General features: G+C 33.4%; 2 protein-coding genes across 5 annotated transcripts in view; both read left to right on the top strand.

The window, feature by feature from the left end:
* The window catches only part of LOC128217869 (plexin-A4-like), a 33714-nt gene extending 32203 nt beyond the window's left edge, over positions 1 to 1511 (top strand). For all 4 annotated transcript variants that reach the window (XM_052925302.1, XM_052925305.1, XM_052925304.1 and 1 more), the window contains one exon: positions 1371 to 1511. The gene's annotated coding sequence lies outside the window, so the exon portion shown is untranslated. The remainder of the gene's footprint in view (positions 1 to 1370) is intronic.
* LOC128217872 (plexin-B2-like) lies at positions 1377 to 22710 on the top strand. Its single transcript, XM_052925309.1, has 21 exons — positions 1377 to 1526; positions 2106 to 2196; positions 2557 to 2823; positions 2978 to 3139; positions 3422 to 3539; positions 5487 to 5594; positions 5792 to 5940; positions 9287 to 9417; positions 10597 to 10656; positions 10838 to 10912; positions 11184 to 11250; positions 11913 to 12098; positions 12400 to 12556; positions 13674 to 13847; positions 14465 to 14589; positions 15241 to 15318; positions 16205 to 16359; positions 16798 to 16945; positions 17444 to 17581; positions 18494 to 18571; positions 20152 to 22710. Exons 2-21 carry the CDS (start codon positions 2116 to 2118, stop codon positions 20239 to 20241), a joined length of 2547 nt encoding a protein of 848 aa, XP_052781269.1. The 5' UTR covers positions 1377 to 1526; positions 2106 to 2115; the 3' UTR covers positions 20242 to 22710.
* The last annotated feature ends 801 nt before the right edge of the window (positions 22711 to 23511 follow it).

The raw sequence follows: 23511 nt of genomic DNA, 5'->3' as shown, positions 1-23511 counted from the left end.
CTCTCGTGAGATATTGACAATGCATCGATCGTAAGCAAATCAATGTGCTACAATCCCACATATCACCCATCAATCATATGTTCCCTATGTTATCAACAGGTGTCCTTGTACAAAGGGTGAAAAAACTCATATGGACTTTTAATTCATAGCTGAAGATAATTAGTATTTTCCATCCTTAATATTTGCTTCTAAAACGTCATGTATGTCCGATCGAAACTGGATATTATACCTCACGCTTGGCATGCCAGAGTTTGTCATTTTATGCAGAAGTATATATTGTATTTATAGTTGTTCACATTTTTTTCTATCTTACTCAAATAACAAAGAACATCACCTACTGTTATTGTAATCATTTTATAGTTGGGTGTTAACTTCCAATTAATTCTTGCCTTATACGATTTACAAATTTATGATTCAACACTCACAACTTTATGACTACAACTTGATGGCAATATCAATACCATGCTGCACATGGGCAATTATTTAATTCTGACTAAAGATGTGATTTCACTCACTGAAAAATTAAAACAAATGCCAAAGAAGCTTATTTGAAGAAAAGTGCGTGTTTAATGCACAACGTTTTGATTTCACAAACTATGGTGCAAACCAACTGTCTTAAGAAAATGTATTGTATAAAATGTAATTGTATTTACCAAAAATAATTGCCGTATGTAATTGACGAATGCGACAACACTGTCCCCCCAAAGAGTTTTAGTAAATGCACTGTCAATTTGTTCAAATGACTTTGTACTTGGACTTGTTAGCCTTGACGCCATTGGTTTCTGTCTCCGACTTCTTGGTGCTCCTTTGCCGCCATTACTTGATAGTTCGGATGAAAATGCATTCCTTAACGCTTTGTATTCTCTCATTGTGAAATGCATGAAAGCTTACTTCTCTTAGTAGAATTATGACTGATGTCTAGGTACATGTACAACTATGAATTACCCCTAGCATATGTTGCTGTATTAAATTATTTCCAAGTCGTTCAAGCAACGTATGGTTACTTACTTAAGCATGTATTATTTTTTGTATATCGACTTGATATTGCACAATTGTTATATACTATTAGTAGTGTACTGTTAACATAATTTATATTGTGTTCCTTCAAATAACTTCTGTTTCATTGCGTTAAGGTATTTTACACATTGATCACCTGGTATATTTGCTAATATTCATTATTTCGTTCATATATAACCATTTAACAATAGTTTATATTAGTAATAATAAAAGTTTACAATTCAGCAATAATTCGACTCGCAAAATAACTAATCTTTAATATTGACGCTGAAAAGAGGTTTTTGGCTACCTCTGATATTAATTTGTTAGTAGAATTGTATGTATAGAATCACTCTAAAAACTTGTATATTCAGGAGTTATACTATTGAGTTCTCAACTAAAAGGCATGACGCTGATGAGGTTTTCTTTACATTTACCTTAAATGGAGTCACTTTCAACCCAAATTCGCCGTTTACTTATCTTAAAGACCCAGACATTGTGGGAATAAAACCAGCCAAGGCTTTTCTTAGGTATGTGTCTTCATTGTATCTTAATTTATCGGCAGTTTTAGTACCTAATGTTATACGCCCATTTCTTAAAACTATGACGGTAAGGTGCTTTTGTCTTTCTGTCTATATGGTTTGTCTTATTGTGTTTGAATTCTGAACATAAACCCCAAAACATTACGTCAAGAGATCAAAGATCAAGATCGCAATGACCTTTACCAACATAATGGTTTCTGATTAACAGTGACTGTGAATCAAAAAAGTAAGAAAAAGTAGAAGAAGATAAATTGGGTAATTGACCAATCCGGGCCTTGATATTCATATTTTAATGAATTACTGTGTAGGCATGTTATAAATACAGATTTGTGTCTTGTCCGTGATTTTATAAAGATCGACATTAAATGGCGACGGTAAAATACTGTACGATTTTGCACCATTATAATTACGGAGATAATGCCTTTATTAACATGAACTGTATTTCCATTCGACTTATTTGTTCTGGCAATGTGGACTTTTTTCATTAAATTATCATAAAAGTTATAAAAGAGATTGTATTCAGGTATTAAAGTTGATTCTCTATATAACTGTTCTGAATTTCTAAAGTGGCGGAACGATGATGACTGTGACAGGCAAAGATTTTACCAATGCAAATGCTGGGAAAATTACTATAGTTGTTGATGGAGCAATCTCAGCGGTAATATTAAGCTATCATTAGCAAACAAACTTATAAAAGATATACGAATACTAATTGTATTAAGCTTACAAAACTACAAAATATTAATTTTAAATCTCAAAACCTTAAAAAAGAGGCATATTTTTATAAACAGACTACTTCTAAAAATAATTCCTATGTTATAAGGAAGATGATAAGAATATTCAAAAATATAAGGTTATTGTTATTAAGAATGCATTCGTTCTATAGAACTACTGACCTTACATTCTACATAAATATACATATAATGTTCAAAGAATGACCTGATGATTTTTTAAGGGAGCACATTGGGAGGGAAGGTGGCATATTGCAGCATTTGATAATGACTTAAGTGCTTTTCAGGCGGAGTTTTGTGAAATTTCAAAACAAGATCAGATGATTTGTAAAATACCTAGGGCACCAACAACAGTAAAAGAACAATTAGATGACGAGCCTTCAAGGAAGAAACGTGTCGCAGACTGTGACGGATGTGTTTCTGTTGATATCATTATAAGTTTGGATGGTGTGGAGAAAAGCTTTACTTTATCGTATTACCATGACCCGTCCTTCAACAAGTTTGGTGATGGGGTAGTTCTCTTTTCGACAAAAAAACAATATTTGAGAATTGAGGTAACAATTATCATGTTTATTTTTCAGAGTATGTATTCCCTAAATGTTTGTTCGCTGCTAAGTTTGCATACAACGGTGGGTCAAAAAATTGAATATAACTTCCTTGGTTCGTCCTCATTATCATTTTATGATGCTATCCTTAATTAACATGTAGGGTGACAAACTGGATCTAGTTGCAACACCGTCTGATGTTAAGATCACAATAGGGGTCGAGGAATGTAGTGTGATAGAGGTTAAAAACAGTTACATGACATGCAAAGCTCCGAGGACCCAGCCTGAATCGGAAAGCCCGGGACAAAGTCTTCCGGAAGTGAAGGTCATATATTTCCTTGTTTGGAATACTGATCACTATGATATCCATACAAAAAGTAAAATATGGTGAATTAAAAGTGTGTTGTCTTACATTGACTTCAAGACCTAAACAGACACTACTATTAAAATGGAACTTAAAGTACATTTAAATCAGACTTCTATAACATTTGTAAGTGCGAATTAGATCTACAGATGAAAAGTATATAATTATATTAAAGCGTTATTTGGAAGCATAGCTAATTGTTCTTACCAATAATGTTTAGTAATTTATAGTTCCTATTTGAAGGTTTCAGTTGGAAACATCCACACAACTTTAGGATACATTCAGTACAAACAAGAGCTGAACAACATCCTTATTATAGCTGGAGCATCAACTGGATCAGCGGTGTTATTTCTTGTGATGGGTTAGAATACTCATATTTCTGCTTGAAGTTTTATAGTATATTAATAAGCGTGTATTGGTCGCTTACATGTCATTTCCTTCTATAAAATAAATGTATCTGCATTGCCTTGGAATGATCAATGTCATGCAAAAACCTGATGGTTTTCTATCATTGGAAACTGTCAATATATTGGAATGAAGCTTAATATATGTGCACTTAATATATGTGCACATACTTAATATATGTATACATTGGGATAATCACATATGCTAGTACAAAGTGTCATCTCTCATGCTAAAATCACTATTGAGTTATGTCCCTTGATTACCTGATATCGTTTAGAATTAGACAACCATCGACATGTATTCGTATGTGTAACAATATGGAAGATGGAAAAGGTCTTTTAAATTAAGCGTAGTTTAAAAATCACTTTAAAAGAATGACAGAATGACCTAAATTACTTTTATTTCAACCATGACAAACATCCTTGAAATTGAATTGGTATCGTGCTGTTGAATTTGCATTTTAACAGTCCCCTTTGCATGACAATGATATTAAACAAACAAAATACAAATTATAATCTGTGTTTCTTCCTCTGATACCATTTTACGACTGATACTAAAAGCTATAGCATTCTTTGTCTTTTTTCCGGTGATACAATTGTTGGTCTGATGCTTCCAGTTTTCCTGTGCTAGCATCATTTGGTTTAAAGTTTCAGTATCAGCATTCTTTGATTCTTAATATGAATGCTTTTTAGCTCACCTGTGCTCTGGGTGAGCTTTTCCCACCCCTACCTTCCGATGTCTGTCGTCCCTGCCGTTGTCAGTCACCCATTTCTACAAATGACATCTTCTTCTCCTTAATCGCCCGGCCAACTTTATTGGAATGTTCCATGGAAAGTGCACTTTCAATTTTTTTTAAAGAAATAATTTTATAAAGAACTTTGTTTGCAATTACATCGAAAAAGAAAATCTTTAAAAATCTTATGTACAAAAATTATGAAACCAGGAGCTTACTTATGTGTTGTGTTACGATGTCTAAGGCCCTTTTTTAAAATTATGCCCCTGGGGTCAAAACTGGCCCAACACCCAGGGTGACAAGTTTGAGTACGTCCTTATATAGTCAAATATCTAGAAATCTTCTTAATAAAAACTAGAAGGACTAAAGCTTAAATATTTGTGTGTTGTCTTGTAGTCCTTTACTTTGTTCAAATTATGCCAATAGGATAAAAACTGCCCCTGCCAAAAGGGTCACAAGTTCCTTATATACATATATAGGGAAATCTTTCGAAAATCTTATTGTCTGAAACCCCTTGGTCAAGACCCCTGATACTTGTTTTTAGCACAATAACGTGGTCCTCTACGAAGTTTGTTAAAAGCATGCCTTTGGGGTCAAAACTGGCCAACGACATTGGGTTCATAAAACTTCTTATACATTTATTTGGGAAAATATTTGAAAATCCTCTCGTCAGATACTGTTAGACCCATACCCTTCATATATGGTGGGTAGCATCATAAAGTTTGTTCCAATTATGCACCACATAAGAAAAATATTGTCTCAAACCTCAAGGCTAATACCTTTGATATTTGTTATGTAGCTCGAATTGATAGCCTCTACATAGTTTGTTTATTTAATGCCATTGGGATAAAAGCTGATTTTTCAAAGTATGCCCCTGGTTTCAAAAAGATCACGCCCCATGAGTCATCTGTGTTACATTGAGGTAATAAGGGGAAAACTTCTTGTCTGTAACCGAAAGGTATTGAGCTAAGATGTGTAACATTGTCGTATGGTAACGCAAGTTTAAAACTTTTACTCATTTGATCGACTAAGGGTCCGTATGGCCCTCTTGACGACTGAACGTTTAGCAATCTTTCTCCGATACTGTTAGTGCTTTCTCTTTTTTGTTGCAGTGAAATAATTTTTGTTTGATACTTCTAGCAAAAGCAATCTTTGTTTCTTTACTTGCAGTGATAACATTTTTTGTCTGCAAATACCGAAAGGTTGGGTCGAAGGCAAAAGCCTTGGGAAAACAAATCAACGACTTTGAAATGGAAATCAAGCTTGTCGTAAAAGAAGGTCAGTAAACTAATAAGTCAAAGCAATAAATCATATCTATGACATTGTGCTGATAAGTGAAATAAAATATAAAGTGATAAGATTAAAAGCAGGACTCAAGTTGATAATCTAATAGATGTAGAAACTTTCCTTTTCTAAACCAGATTAAAACGCTGTCAAAGTTAAGCTTTTGGTTGTCATTCCCAAACCTTTTTCAGAGTTCCTTGACATGCAGACGTCAATGTCGACAGTTAATCGTAACCTCATAGAGCAGGGTTTCCCCTACCACTCGTACCAACAGTACGCGTGTAACACCATGTTTGCTACCGACTATCTTATGTCAGATCCTGTAGTAAGAAGTTACAATGTACGCATGCTTTCTAACCCTTTCTTACCTTGTTTATCATCATAGTGTTACCTGTACAACATGAAATACAAGTTTATATTTAAAACATAAAGGCACAGTAGTTCAAAACTTTTGTAAGATTACTTACGCTGAAGGTATATATTAAGTCCTTAAGAAGTGTTTTAAACAACCGGGCCTTTAACATTAGGTATAATTACGATTGATATGATGCTTAAATTGGATTACGACAACTCCCGTTATTTAACTTTTTTGTGTAAGAGTTGATTAAAATCAAGTCCATATGCATTTGTTTGCCCAGGGTTATCAAGACTAGCAAATCTCTCCATTGAATTAACAGTTCGTATTTTTTTAATATTAATATTTTAACCGATGAAAAAATGCAAAAACCGTGTACAAACGAATGAATATAGACTTCGATTAAATAAGTGTTTAGTTTAAGCCCTGTTTTGACCAGAGTTTGTTTTTATATTCATGAATCAATAAATAAATTACTAGTTGCATAAGGCCTTTTAAATATAAAAATAAACATTTCAATGCTGAAAACTTTTGCTTCGATGATGATAAATAACACCACAATTTTAAATTGGGTTTGTATGTTTCATGAAATTACCTAACCGTAGTGCAGTTTAATTGGTTCATGGCAGACTTAACTTTTCCTGTTTCGATTTCAGCTGCGGCTGAATATTTTAATGCTATATTAAAATTGCACCGACCCCCTGTCAGTCCGTGTCTGGGCTGTAAATTTGTCATGCAGAGAGGGATTTTAGAATTGCTTCACACAAGTGTTTGATAAATACAGACGACATGTTGAATGCAAGAACCATAGCTCTAACTCAATAGTTAAGGTCACACTTTTTCATTATGGAATGCTGCTTCTACGCATTATTTATACAGAATGTTCGGTCGTATTTTGGCTGTAACTAAATAACGCACAGTCTGATTTTAAAATAAATTGGCACGTTCAATTGCTACATTAAGGCGATATCGCGAGCAAGACCCACGTCACAAACTCAAAGGTCAATTTCACACTTACAAATTAATCATTATGAAGTACTTCTCATATGCATATACACTAAGGTTGATTATTTCCGATATGTAACAGTATCATGAATAGTGGGATTTTTAGTTAAATAGTGGGTTATTGACTCAAGTGTTCAGTACATAAAAGCGATGTGTTACAGCAAGACCCAAGACCCTAGCTCAAAGTTCAAGGTCACACTTAAAGTTTAACCATAATAGAATCCAGCATATTTGCACATAGAGTATAGTTCGTTGTGTCAGGGTGGAAACTTTGTCATACATTGTGGGACTTATATATTTGGCACATGTGGTCGATTTATAAAGACGACATGTTCGAACAGTATCTTTGTCATGAACAGAAAAACATGTGCCGCGTGTAAGACCAACGACCATACTTCAAAGTTCTATGTCAAAGTTAAAGTGTACTAATGATAAAATGCTGCATAGAGTATCAGTATTCAATTCACGAAGAACATTTAAGATTATTCTGCACATGTGTAAGGACATAACGACGACATGTTAGGTGCAAGATCCAAGTCTCTTCCTTAAACTGCATCACTACTCAACATTTGATGTCTTATATGTTGTTTCATACGGTTTATTAAATGTTTCAAAGAGTTTCTTGTTAGTTTCTTATAAACACTGAAATAAAGTATATTTTACAAATTATTATACATTCGCTAATCTGCTTATGCTCAAACTGTTAGAATGTTGCTTCCTTGAATCAAGTTTTCACAGAAGTAACGGTATTGTATATGTTTGTTTTCAACTGACTTTTAAAGCCTCTAACTGCAGCAAGCCACATTGTCAGGCACCAGGAATGGAATATTTATCAGAATTAGTGACGCACAGTGGATTTTGATACGCAAATTTGTTTTGTCAGCATGTTTAATGTCATTTTTGTTATTTGAATATGTTACCCTATTAGCATTTTTCCTGGATATGTGAATTTCAGCTCGTCTGATTGGTGTGTTGTTTGTTTGTCATGAACAAATGACGAAAATATTATTGTGATAATGTTTGCTGTCATGGCAATGTGATGCTATCCAAACACATTATTTTTGCAATAGTATATTTTGATATTTCATGACACGTTAAACACATTTTCATACTGGCAATATCCATATAAAAAAGTAATTGTTGAATTAACGCCCTTGTTGTCTGACTGAGAAAGATGGGCGAGCATGGGAGATTCACTTGGGGTGTTCTTGGTCATCATGATGCTTCAAATCAAATTGTCTACAACTGAGTGCTATGTTAACGTTTGTCTGACTTTCGAATAAAAAATTGGGTAATTGTTATAGCATTAGCATAGTTGGCGTTGGCGTCGGCGTCATCACGTAGTTTGAGTTTCGATATACAAAAACTCGTTGTTCATTTTCTAAATTATGTATAGATGTTGAAAGAGACAATGTACAATTGTAGCGTGTTCCTAAATAATGCACAGATGCCCCATTATCGACTTAAAAATAAAAGACGAGCGTTTGTGATTATTCCGCAGCATTCTTTTAAAAAGTATGAAATTTCATCTAAATCATTTTTTTTTATTTCAGATCATCTATTTAAATTGCTGGTTCTTGTATCAGTTTTACTACGATATTTATAATAATGATAAAAAATCATGTGATATCAAATGTATCAATATTTCTGTGGACTTCTCATAAACACTTTTGTTCGACCTCTCAGCTTAAATTAATCTCTTTTACATTATGTGCATGCATTTTCTCAATTAAATAATGCCGTGATTGATAAGACCGAAGCATAATTATTGATAAATTATTGTTATACTAATGGTTTGTCTTTATACATAGAAGCACTAGATGAGCTGTTAATTTACAAACATTTTTAAGTTTACATTCAAGACTCACACAAGCACATGGCCAATGTTATTACAAAATTTCCTAATGCATGCATTATTATTTCAAATATATATCCCTTTTCTTCAGGTTTTGTTAAAGTTTGACCATTCATACTCAAAGTATCATTAAGTTTTTAGTATTTCAATCACTCGTTTAAGTTTGATTTTCACCCAGCCATTTGTTAGTCGTTCTTTATGGCAGAATATACAGATGGATTCAAAACCATGCAACACAATCGTGAGAAAGTAAATTGTCTTTCAAAACATATATATATATAATATGTAAATTCTGATATTATATTACCTCTTATTTTTAAAATGTGACAATATCCTCAAAATACCATCTTATAAAATACCACTATGCTATGACGGTTCGTGTTGATTTTTTTCATCACCAATATACCTTGAGAAATATCTTATTATATAAAATGACAAATGGTATTTAATGTTTAATTTCTCACCTGTAAGACGTCAGATGAGTTGCGGACTCAAGCGAGGATAGGAATGGAACGTTTCCAAGGTCTACTTGAGAACAAGTTCTTCCTCGTTTCCCTTATAACGACCATGGAGAAACAGAAATACTTTTTCGTCAAGGAAAAGTATGTGATATGGATACAATAATTATTGTAGTTGGAGTTTTAAATATTGAGTGATAGATACAAAACAAGTACTACACCCAATGCCCTTGCGATTGGAATTATACATAGCTTGTGATTTGTGCTCGTTATGTACAATTTTACAAACTCGGGTAATGTACATGTCAATTACCCGAGTTTGTAAAATTGTACATAACGAGCATAAAGCAAAAGTTATGTATAATTCCAATCGCAAGGGCAGTGGGTGTAGTAATTATTTTGTACCATATTGTCACTAACTATACAATAAGTAGCGTGCCTATAATGTATAAGAATATTTTTGTAATTTATATGCATGTTGCTTAAAGCATGATAAGAACTCTTTACCTAAAAATACAAATCTAATATGACTGTTAATGAATTACGAGACAAGAGCAAGATATGATATGACATTGTGTTGATTTTGATGTTAGTTCAAAGTATGGTTTATAGGTTTATCACAGTAAGCAATATTGGATGGCACAACGATGAGTGGAAATGTATTTTTTGTGATCATAAGCCAAATGAATAGTAACCTTTATATTATCAAAATCGCTTTTTGTTTTGAATCTTATCTTACAAGTGAAGTATTCCATTGGCTACTCATAAAAAACAGTACAGGTTGCTGCATTAGAAATAGGCTTGCGACTGATTCATATCAGCGCTCAGCTATTATCAATCAAACTAAATGAAATTTGAATAAACTAAATATATCTGTTCGTCAATGTTGATGTCCAGTAAAGATATTTAAACTTTTTATCGAAATGAAAGAAAATTACTGCTATTAATTTGACAGTTAATCTATATTTGATTAATTTGCAAATTACACTGACAAAGTGTTATGATTAAGCTATCTTTAAATCAATATAATGTAAGTTGTAATATGACGTAAGCGGTCAAATATGTCGTTCGCCGGAAATATGATGTAACGGCAGTCATTATGCAAGCGGGAAATATGACATAATCGGGAAATATAATGCAAAAGGGAAAAATGATGTTAATAGGAAATATGGAATCAAAGTTTGCTGTGAATTGCAATAGAATGAGAGAACCTATGTGACATGTTTACATGTGGATTTGAACAGTTCATTGTTAGTGTTCGCCATAATAATGTTAATATGTTTTTTAAATCAACGAATGGTAATTTACTTTTTTATATTACAGATCAAATTTTGCTGGCAATCTATGCGTCATCATGATGGGACGTATGGAGTACATGCATGAGTAAGCTTTTATTAATGTGTAAATAAGAGGGCTATACTACTGAAGCATCTTAAGGAAATTAAAACATATTTTGATATAGTCTAGAAGAAATGGCTTTGTTTTTGCTAAAACATACTAAAACATTTGATGTGAAATGGTGTTTTCATTTTTAAAAACCATATGTTGCATATTATATTTTCAGAGTGTTAAAAGTTCTGATCACCCAAATGGTTGAGAACCCTTTACCAAAGAGAGGCATGAAATCATTGTTCAGAAGGTAAATTCATTTCATTGTATAAAAACAACTGTTTTTTTGCACTGAAAGCTGACAAGCTGGGTATTTTAACGTCAAATTTCAGTTTAAATAAGGGGTAAGTATACACATTGTAACACGTTCATTTCAATTGAAAGACATATAGCAAAACATTTCGCAGGGAATCGATAAACTAAGGATTGTAAGCAATATATGTATGCCCTTACTTGATCACCATTTAGTCCGAAATTATGTCTTGCATACATGTGTGCTTTATACGAATTACTATTAACAGGAGTGAGACTATCACGGAGAAGCTTCTGAGCAACTGGCTGTCCCTCTGTATGTACCCTCACCTAAAGGTAATGTTCTTAGCTGATTTAAGAAGATACCTCTTAACACACCATAGTCTTTCTAAGAATATGTACCCACATCTTATGGAAATGTTCTAAGGTGAGTTTAGTTAAACATAAATTTCGACAGACCGACAAATTCATTTCCATTCGATAAACGCGTCACAGTGACACAAAGTGGGAGTTCAAAATAATCTTTGCTAATGACTGCTTGTAGAAATAAGTTTTTTTCTCTTCTAACAATTTATGAATTAAATTAAATAAACTGACTAATTGCTATTATTCTGACGAGACCAGTCATAAAGACTTGCAAGTTTTAATTGAGATTATTGGTACATGTATATCGTTTAAACATAAGATTTAGAGGTGATTTAGAGGTGGCCTAGAGGAGGCAAAAAAAGACAATGTTTAGCATACTTTACGAATAATCTCTAACATACGTGAGCCAAGTCTTGCCAAGTCTGGTAAATTGAGTGAGACCGGCCAAGTTTGATATAGACAAAGAGTATGGCAATTCAGGTTTTATTCTGGTAAGACCTCTCCGTCATTCGGAATATTAATGAATAAATGCATGCATTAGACTTGAAACAAATACATATTTATGCAAAAGGACGTTTTGTTTTATTACTACACTTGGTGCAAACAAATACCTGTATGTATTCAATTTTAAGGAACACACCGGTTCACTGCTATATCTGTTGTACATCGCCACAAGGAAAACGATGGAGTCTGGCCCTATCGATTCTTTTACCAATGATGCAAAGTACACTCTATCGGAGGAAAAACTGCTCCGGAAATACCAAGGTTCGGCCACAGACGAGGAAACGACGGACGTGAAATTTGAGGCTAAAGTGCTGGTAGGTTTTCAGCCAAAAAAAGGATATGCACGTTCTGTGTTTTAATATTTGTGTTGAAAAAGTTCATTACTTTGATTGCAGTATACTCATCATTAATCAATGATTTGATGTAAGAAACGTATATTTTCTTACCGTGGTCTACATTGTTGGTGTAAACGTTTAATTCACATAATGGCTGTTGGTAGTAACATTAGGATCCCATATAGAATATACTATGTTCCAGCATAGGAATTGCTAACACATCAAACTCCCATTGCATCTGCATATTTTACGCATTTCTGAATGCACATTTACTTCCTAGACATTGAACGTGGTGGTCGATAACGGAGAGGAAATCTACCAATGTAAAGCTCTCGACTGCGACACCGTTAACCAGGTCAAGGCCAAATGTCTTGACCAGATATACGTCAACTACCCGGCCTCCCAACTTGCCGTAGATCCCACTGAACTTCTTCTCGGTAGGCATCGTAATTTCATTTTAGTCTGATACTTTCTCAAATGACTTATATAGGATCGTACATGAACTACTACTTAATACAAGAATATGAAACAATTTTAGGAAAAGTTACTAATTGAGTCTTTGGCGAACATATAACTTTTGCATAACGGGTTTCAAAATTAAAGGACAATGAGCGTATGCTTCATATTATTATGACATCACATTTTGTCGTCAAAATGAAGATATTTCAAATTAGCAGTTCGAAATAAGGTGAAGAAAGTCACATTTCACTTGTGTAATACAATAAAATATGTAATGTGTTTAATAACGCACGATACAAGGAACTTCATGTTTTAAGTTCGGACTATTGGCCGTTTATGCAACTGATCTTTACTTGCCTGTTGTTAAAAAAACATGAAGTTCTTGTGTTGTTATTGTAATGTTGATGAAGAGGCATTCACATTTATGGAGCGTTTATTAATAGTCATAATGAAAATATAGCTGCAGAATCATGGTCTCATACATGTATAGCACACCAATGGAAAGGGTATTGATTTATCCATAAGCCTAGATGTTTACACTTTCTATTTACACAAGTCGTTCAATTTAATTTAAAAGGCAACGTTTCATTTCATACTAAACTAATATGTTTGAATCTGTAAAATATATCCAAGAGCAAAGAGCGTATTGCTGCATTTTGGGTGAAAATCGCATTTAAAATTTAAGCAAATTTAGACAATTTGTTTGTGTGAAAGGCTATTTTGTACGCTAACGTTGCACGATGGGTATCCTTCCGATGGAACTGAAGTTACACCATTGAAGATGAGCCCCGCCGTAGCTGACCAAGCCCTGATAAACGTATTGATACTGTCAAATCTATTATATTTTTGTAGGGCTAAAATAGACACTGCTGCAAAGACACGACCTATAACGGTAACGCGCCGCTGTTTCCAGTTCTAATAAAATGCACAAACGCATGCTAAAAGTCTTTGGAGTAATTTGACACTTAATAAGCTGGCAAAATAGATGGGCTTTGGCATTTGTGCGGTGTGATCTAGTTTAAACGGATGATTCACAAATTATAAAAAGAAACATCCGATTTTCACCAACTTTATTCTTATGATTTCTTTTATAAGAGTGGCATGCCGGATTCAGCGGACGTATGATATTGAGTGATAAAGACAACACGTCCAAGCGTGATGGGAGTTGGATTCGTGTGAACACACTAGGGCACTACGCAGTGGCAGACCAAAGCAACATGGCCCTCGTTGATCCACGCAATGCTGAGCTCAGTCAGCAGGAGGATTATGGTATTGTAGATTGTATAAATTTTGCAAGGGTGAAAATATGATTGTTTTGCAAATCGTTCATGTTACAAATTTTACAAGCTGGCAATATATATATTTTACCATTATTTTCAGTTATTTTCTTAATAGCATCGCAGAATTTTAACGTCATAAATTGGCCACAAAAAAGAAAGCATCATGAAAAAGCACCCGACGAAATAAAAACAACAACAACATCTTCATCATTTTATTACCGTTGAATAATTAATCCAACAGCATGATGAATATTATTTTGGTGAAATAACAGTTTCCGGAATTAATATTATGAGATTTAAAACACTTTGGTTATAGAATTTAAAGAATGTTATGATGATAAAACCTTTTTATTAATACCACATTTTTATTCGCTTCGTACTGTACATGGCATAGACTTGGTCATTTCAGATGCGACACAGAAGGTTCTGAAACGTATAAAGGCGTTATCCACATCATTTCACCAGTTTGAATGTTTGACCTAACATACATGTGGTTTACTTTTGTAGTTACTCCCATGCTTAACTTCGAACTACAAACCTGCTAAATTTGATATATATTAACACAAGACAAGAAGCCCCTAACTAACGAGTTATATATGTTTTCAGTGAACTTGGCCCAGATTGTCCCTGCCTTCGATGTCCACAGTATGGAGTCTGATCAACCGCTGACGGCCGAGTTTTCCTCTGCGCATGACGAAGAAAACCCGATGGATCTTAAACAGTGGCACTTGGTATTTAATAGTATATCTTTAATTATGTGACCATGTTTCTTTAAATTGCTTGTGTTGAGATGAAAATGACAACTATTTAACATCATAAATTATAATATTAAGTTTTTAAGGTAGGTCACAAGTCGTCATATAATACACACTTTTATGCAACAGGTTCTGAAAAAGGGATAGTAAAGGAGCCTTTTGCGCGCTTTAAAACATCTTTTTCGGTATTTTGAACACAATTGTGAGATAAATGACAAAGAGTGTAAGTTTTTAACGCAAGCCGTTTCCGGTAAATTCAGAACAAAAACCAACCTGTTTGTCGAGTTGTAATATTAATACAATTACATTAGATTCACTAATATATCACTTATATAACCAGAAATATTTAAATTCGATACATTTTTTGCAACAATTTTAATGATTTTGCTACAATATTCAATAATATATAAATTACGGAAATATAGTGTGTGTGTGCTTGTATTTAATTCCATAAGTAAGGTGAAGAAATATTGTGTTCTGAAACATACATTCATTATTAATAAATGTTATCTTAAGAGGCAATGATTAATCTTTCGTAAGGAAACATTAGCGATTAAACACTTGAATGAAAAAATAATTTACGTCAGTGCTGCCTTCTTTTAATCAGAATATTACAATACATTTAAGTTGAAGGATGATGATGAAAACAAGAAGGAAAGATCTGCCATTGATGAGCTGTACTTAAACAGACTTATCACAACCAAGGTAATTGTTATAGAATGAGATGTGAATCTATACTTGAACCTGAATACATGATAATATAAGCCCAAAACCAGTACAATTGTCAAAGGCCAAGTGAGACAAAATAAATGAAATTCAGCCAGCTAGTCTGATTGATCAAGTTAAAAAGAAGATTGGTTGTCAGCAGTAACAAAATCAAAATAAATATAGTGTTTATTGGTCTATAGTTTTAAAGCTCAGTTCGTAAATAACATTAAATATAATTTTCTTATTCATATCATCAAATAGAAAAAGACTTGCCAATCTTATTAAATTATTTGACACATGCATTTATAGTGATGGACAAAAAAAAAATAACAAAATGCCTTTAGGTAACAGATCTTGTAAACATATCCATATGCTATAAATTTACCAGTAACAGTGGCTTCGGGCAAGTTCATTTGGACATCACATGCTCACCGACTGAACAAATTGAAAATTGAGTTGTAAGAAATCGTTTACAAATCATAAATTTGCATAAGGTCGATAAAACTAAGTGACTTCCGAATTGAACGTTTATTATTCGTTTTAGGTGATCTAATACACGTATTTGCATATTGCGAAGCTTAAATCTGCTTCGTGTTAAATTCCTTGTTTAAGTGGTTATGTTTTACTAGACCTACATCCGTTAAAGCATTCATTTTACCAATGATATCAAGAATAGGAAACGCATTTCCTGTAATGGACCAACTGAGCTTAAATATGTATTTGCATAAAGATTAATGTTACTTTGTCTTTTCTTTTTACCACATTATGTTTATATTATGATTTGCATGAATTCTATCCGATTGCACTATGACTGGGTAAAGGAAATGAAACGCATCTAAGTATTTCTCAGACATGCAATACACAACTACTTTATTCCGCACAGTTATCGCTTGTGAAGTACATGGATGACTTGTTCGGCCTGATATTGGACAGCAGCAAGTGTTCTCCGCCCGTCAAGTTCCTCTATGATTTCTTTGATCGTCTTGCAGAAAAACAAAAAATAGATTCCGACACACTCCATGCCTGGAAAAGCCATAGGTAACCTTAATGATTTGTTGAAAGGAAAGATGATCGTTGCAAAGGATTGGTTCGTTTGTCAACATGCTACAAATTGACATTATTGGTAATGATATTCATTCAAAATATATGTATCATAGATTTCTATGTATAAAAAGCTTGCGTGCAATCACATTGCTTTGTATCTTCCAGAATAATAATATACTTCGTATGTTGTTTTTAAAAGTGTTAAAATAAGTTTCATTTGTGTTACCAACAGAACTTCAGCATCGAAAACAGATGTTCAACATGATATTCATCCGTATACCGATAATATGTCATTTTGCTAGTTACTCCATTCGTATCCAGCCATGCTCCGCCAATCCTATTTGACATCATCTACGTCTGGAACTACCTTACAGAGGTATTATATGTAAACCACTGCTTGCATTCTCAAATATCGTCCTATTTTTCGTCTAGCTACTCCATTCGCATCTGGGCCATGCTAATCAAGACACCGTCAATTCTGTTCGACATCAATGTCCCGTCCTATGTTTCGGAGAGTCTGGATGTTATCAGTCAAGTCTTCATTGAGAGCTTCAGTCGCACGGAGCAAACCGTGTCAATGGTTTAGAAAGCTTTTATTTTCAAATTTCTGTGAGAATGATCTTTGTAAATTTTCAGCTTGGTACACATGTAGCAAGAGACAATGCACATATGCTTAGCATGACAAACACATCGGTTGTTTCTACTTATTAAAATATGCCGCCTTTGGTTATTTGTACAATTTTGCTTTTTTTTAACTGTTATAACTGAATGTATATCGTAATTTCGCTCATCTATTTAACATTTAAGTTATACATGCAAAAGAAATTTAATTGCTACCCAAATATTTAAAATGACATACGGATACCGGGCATTAATATTTAACCTTGAGATTTCAGAAAAGTAGCTTACTTGTGGGTCGGTTCTTTTATATGCAAATTGGTACAGCATTTTACATTATGCGCAAATACTACAAAACCTCTTACCAAGTTTAATGATGTCTGTGAAACGTTATGACTGTATTGATGCTTATCCACTCTAATAAGATTGTGATGATATTTATAAAAATATTTTATTCCAGGAATCGCCAACTCAGAAGCTTATTTTCCGAAATGAGCTGTCAAAGTTTAGATCAAATGTTCAGGAGTTTTACAGAAATGTCCAAGTGAATGTGCAGAAACCCGATGAGCTTGGACAATACCTGACACATATTAACAGAGTACGTATCCATTTAACCTGGTAGTGTGAGTTTGGTCTTGTGGTGCAGACAAGTTACGGGTCATAATTCCAACAAGGCGAATTAAATCTTGCGATGTATGAGTTCACCCAGGGTCAGAGCGCTATAGTTGTGAATGTGTCTGCCTCTCAACAAAGAGGTCGTGGAATAAATCCCCCTTTTATAGAGTTAGAGTGACTAGTGTTCTAGAGGAGTCACACCAGGGTACAGATGGTCTAGTGTTAGGGATGTTTTACACTTACCAAACAAGTTTTCAGTTCGCGCCCCACCAAGGTGGGAGTGGTCTAGTGATGTAGGTGTCCGCCTTATATCTAAGAGGTTGTCGGTCCATGTCATTCCAGGAAATCTTTCCTATAACCTACAGGCTCTACAAAGGAAACAAACTCATGTATTGGTCTATAATATTTTTTCTATAAATTGAGCAAAAAAAGGATAGTCAAATCGACATGGAATATGAGAACTCTCTCCATTAAAACATTGTTGTAGCAGCTAGGTTAATCCCTCTTATTCTTAAATTTGAATCACACTAGGTTCAAGTTGTTCGCTTGTCTTAAAAATGATACCAAAATCTGGGCCTGTTTTAAAACAGATTTTAGTCGGTCTGTTTAGTCCTAGACCTTTTTAGGTGTCATATTAGTTATTTTGATGCATATTTATGTGAATTGAACTTTAATACGGACAGAAAGGTTAAAAACGGTTATTACAATTAGTGATGTTAGCGCAGACATAAGGTTGTTGTGGTTACGACTTAGGCAATTTTCTGAAACTGGCTATTATTATCTACTACTTAATACTTAGGTTGTAGTACGTATGTAACACACAGTAGTGGTTCCTGTGAAAATGAATCCAAGCTCAATTCCTATAATTAGATATGATTTTGCGAACCATTTTCAGAGCCAACAGGAAACGACTTTCAACAAGAACGCAGCACTTTACAGATTATACGATCAGATCAAGCCATATACAGACGAGGTATCAGAACTTTATTTGATATATATATTTTATAGTGTTTTTACATAATATTGTCTTGTTTTTAGCTCACCTGAGCACAAAGTGCTCAGTGTTTTTTGCTCAGCGTGATCTATTGTGATAGGGTAATTGCTCTCCGTCCGTCGTCGTTAGTCTTCCGCTGTCCGTCCATTCTCAACAATTTTCTTTATAGGATTTCTCCTTTAAACCAATGGGTGTATCTCAACCAAACTGCAGGAATTCGGTGGTCCTCTTCCAGATAACTTCAATACAAGTTTCCCATGCGGACCTTTGGTTTTTATGACAAAGAAATAAAGAAAAATTCTTTTCTCAAAACCGCTGTCCTTATTTCAATATACGTTCACAGAAATGCTCTTTGGATGACCCTGTATCAAAATTATTCAGCCCTTGTTGATTCGAAGAAAAACATGACTACAAGTGGGCGGAGCTACTTTTCATTATATGATTATAGAAATCTAGATAAATCTTCTCCGGAGTTATTTTGAAAAAATAATCAAAGACATGTTTCTTAGGTGACTATATCAAATTCCTTAAACCAACGTTCGTTCATAAAAAAAACATGGACACCAGTGGGCAGGTCTTCTTTTCACCATATGTCTTTATGGAAATCTTTAAAAAGATCCTCGGAACCTGCTGCTTTGATTATAAAATGATACAACAGAAATGCTTCTTAGGTAACCCTGTATCAAATTCCTTCAACGCATGTTGATTCGTAAACACATGACCTCCATACGACAGGGCTATATGTCTTTGATGAAAACTTTGAAAATAACTTCGAAACATATTGGCCCTATTTCGAAAGAATTTCACAGTAATGTTCCTATGTTAACTCTCTGTCTATTGTTTAACACCATGTTTAATTATCAAAAGCATGATTGCCAGGGGCGGGGCTCGTTACAACTGATGTCTATATGGACAATTTTGAAAATCGTCTATAGAAACAATTGCCCCGATGTCAAAATAATTTCACCGAAATGTTCCTTAGGCAAATATATATCAATTTTACCCCACGGTGATTTATAAAAAAAACATGGGCCTGGCTAGTTTTCACTTTATGTCAATATTGGAAACTTTGAAAATCTTTTCTTCAGAATCCATTTGCCCAATTGCAAAATACTTTTTTCAGAAATGTTCATTAGGTTACCCTTTTATAGAGTAAGAATAATTGTTCTGGTACGGGCGAGAATTTGGGCGGGCGGTGTCCAGTATGTTGTCAGATCAATAACTTTACAACCCTATGCGTCTTGTTTTTTCTTGTAAGGAAAGCCCGTTTTGGGCTGAACAAAATGGATGCTCACTTGTTTATCCGATATATATATAAAAAAAACTGCCTATTTGCATGATTTGTATAACAATCCCTGTTAAGATTGTACTGGTATTAAAATCTTCAAAAATAATTACAGCCTCAATCTTTATTAAATATTTCCATATTCGATAACCCTTAGATCGTTGCATTCCTCATGACATTTTTCATCAATATCTATATAATTGATCATAGACTGGTTTCAAGCTGTAGTGATATTTAATTGGTTAAAACTTACTTGATTATTTTTCTTTGATAGATTCTAGACGACATGTCAATCTGCCAGGAGACCAGTCGTCTGCAGTTAAACAAGAAGTTGAATGACATATTCTCTATGATGGAAGAATAGAAAGGGAGTTAGAGCATAGGAAAAGGGCAGTTTTTAACAAAACATAGATACTTTACATTAGTGATGACACTTTAAAGGTGTTTGCACAAACATTGTGTTTATTCAGTGAAAATGTCAGCATTTCTTTAATGATAATAGTGACATGCATATATTGAATTATTCAAACAGAGATATCTTAAAGGCTATAAAAGTTTCATCATCATAACATGAAAGATATACAGATACATGTGTATAGTTGGTGTAATGCTATGTCGTTTATACTATTGATAAATCACATTATAGTAAGGTATTATACAAAGATCCATGTTAAATGTAAATACTTCTGTGTTAATACATGTTTATATATTTAGTATACAGAGTTTTCTTTTAATATATGTAATCAGATTATTGATAATATGGATTGATATATATATTTACATTTTGGAAGTATATACATAAACAGTTTTTGTTTGATATCACGCATATTTAATTATAAATTGTGTTATTCACATTTGTGTGTTTTCAATAGGGCTAGTAGTAAAAGAATCTTTGGTCATCTAGCTTTATGTATAGGCAACGCTCAATGTATTCTCGATTTTCTCTGTTTTATACTATCATTTGTATTAGATATTGATGTGTTAATTGTGATATCTATAATAATATTTTAGATTAAATTGCTCATGTTCTATATTAAAAAGTGCATTTTTTAACATCCCCGATTTAATATTAGTGCATATTTAATATATGCATGCATGCTCTTGATATATTTCTTAAATCAATTTAATAGTATTCATTGTTCCTTCGATCATTGACTCGTGAGTAAGACTGAATGATATATGATGACCTATGCAGTGTTTGTTAAAAAAATGTTTAATTATTAGTAATTAATATTATTATCCAGTAAATGAATCGCGTTAACTGTATCAGCTATCTGAGTGTTTCACAAAGTAGTTTTATGAATAATTCACATTCACAATAATACATCATGTTTGTGTTTTTCTCACAAATGAACAGTTGAGTACTGTGAATGTAAAATTAGTAATTTAAACAGCAGTTTTAATCAAAGCTAAATTGACAATATATTAACTGGGTTCATGTTAGTTGAAAAAGGTATTCTAGATTTGTGAAATGACTGGCTAGAATTGGTTATTTACATTTGAAACTGTCTAACAGATTGCTAAAAGGAAATTTGTGGAATTGTTTGGATGTAATATGTTTTATATCTGTATAAGTTAACTTACTTTTGAGTCTGTTTTCACTTCTGTGACAGCAAAGTACATGATCCTAAAGATGTATTAAGCTCGACAATTTTCAACAGCAACAAAATAACAAACTATGGTGTTTCTTTAAGTTGTTTGCTTGACTTAGTGTAACTGATTTTTTTCTTTAACCTCAACATAAATTTCGCCAATAATTGTTAACATCTGAACAGTGTGCATCATTTTCAGACTTAGTTTTGTTCGTATACTACACATTAAAAAAAAACAGCAGCTAATAGTTGTAGCCCGAAATTAAAGCTATTCTGGATTTTCCGACCTAATCCTTCGGTACAAACAGAATTAAACCATTGTAATATACACATATTACTTAGGAAACAATAGAGTCATTAGACTGTTACACGAATTTCAATAGCTCGAAATTCACCTTTTATTTGTACCGGCATGGGAAAACCCTGTAATGTGAATTTCGGGCTATACGTATTGAATAAAACAAGATAAATCAAGATAAATAATTAACAGGTGTAATGCATGAAAAGTTATTGACCGCTACCTATTGCATGTCTTAAAATATTTAAAACGTGTAAATCAAATACGGTAAACATGATCTAAATTTCTTTGTTTGTATTATAAACAATTTCTGCAGTATTTGTTTACATGACAATTTTTGTAAACCTAACACAAGACGACTATAATCTATTGTTTAGAAATCGGATCAAAGAAATATATTAAGATTAGTCTGACTATCTTATCAATGAAAGCACCGAACATTATCAAGCTTACTACAACATATCGTAGCATCAAGAAATTCAATGGAATATTATGTTTGTGTCACATTTTGTATCGTATAGCATTCAGTTTCGAAATAGGTAATAGAACAACTCATAAATATCCATCCAAAAGCGACCACATGCTATATACGCTATTAAGATGGCGCATTATGTTTAATGCTGATTGCATTGCACTCATGGCTGTTTTTCTAGTTCATCAGTGGGTCTTCGTTTTTCAGTTTCTTTTCTGCTCATGGATTTTATTTTTTTTATTTCAATATATTGTATATTTAATTTCTGGAATTTGTCCCCCAACATCTAATATTTATCCTCACTGAATATTTGTCAATGCTATGTCGTGCCTTTCTAATGGATGCCTTCTTGTTAATCATTATAATTAAAATGTAAACGTACACAGCTATTAAAAAATGTTGTTTCGTTGAATGTAAAATATAATCACATACCTCTGTACTTACAAATCTACATTTGCAATAAAATTCTAACCTAAAGGGCTTGTTTGTTACAATTAAAATACCGAATGAATAATACTGATGTTATGATGACAGTCAACATGAAGTCGTCCCTCTACGATATGTTTGAAACAATGTCACACAGTACACCGATTATTGATATACCGGCACCAATGAGATTATAAGTATCTTCCTTGACCGAGAGTGTAAGATAGGTTCATTCCGACCTGAGCGTATGGTGTTTTGCGGAAACGAGGTTTACCGAGTATGGTAGATGCTTTTTCTCCCACCTCAGTTAAACAAAATTAAGTAAAATTGTATTTTTTGCTGGAACTCTTTTGTGCTTAGTGAAAATAATTGCGTATGGATATGCGATAGCACGCAAAATATAATGCTATGCGACATTTTCAATCACCAATAAATCTAATTTTGGGTTATTTTTATATTGTACACGACAATATATCGATTTACTGAAAGAAAACACGTATTCATGTACGAAATCATCCATGCGGAACGGTAGGTGCGAACATAGCCTTTGTGCTCGAGTTTCTCGTGCACGGCATGGTAGTTGTCGAATATAGACAGGTATCAGACGGGTATGTTACGCGTCGTTATAAAAGTTGCAATATGTGTTATTATGTGTTATCAAGTGCAAACTATTGACAGAAACATGCTTGTTTATATTAATCTGTAGGTGATTTTTATTTACGTAAAAACAGTCGTAAACAATACCACGGGTGGTCAACAATACAATACCTGTGTCATATCGGACTGACCAATCATACAATGAAATACATTGTATCTAATTAACATTTACCTTTGAATCAACTTTAA

The sequence above is a fragment of the Mya arenaria genome, chromosome 14 (assembly GCF_026914265.1).
Source record: "Mya arenaria isolate MELC-2E11 chromosome 14, ASM2691426v1".
Classification (NCBI taxonomy): Eukaryota; Metazoa; Mollusca; class Bivalvia; order Myida; family Myidae; genus Mya; species Mya arenaria.
Note: the sequence above shows the minus strand (reverse complement) of the source record. Positions and strands in the feature narration are given on the sequence as shown.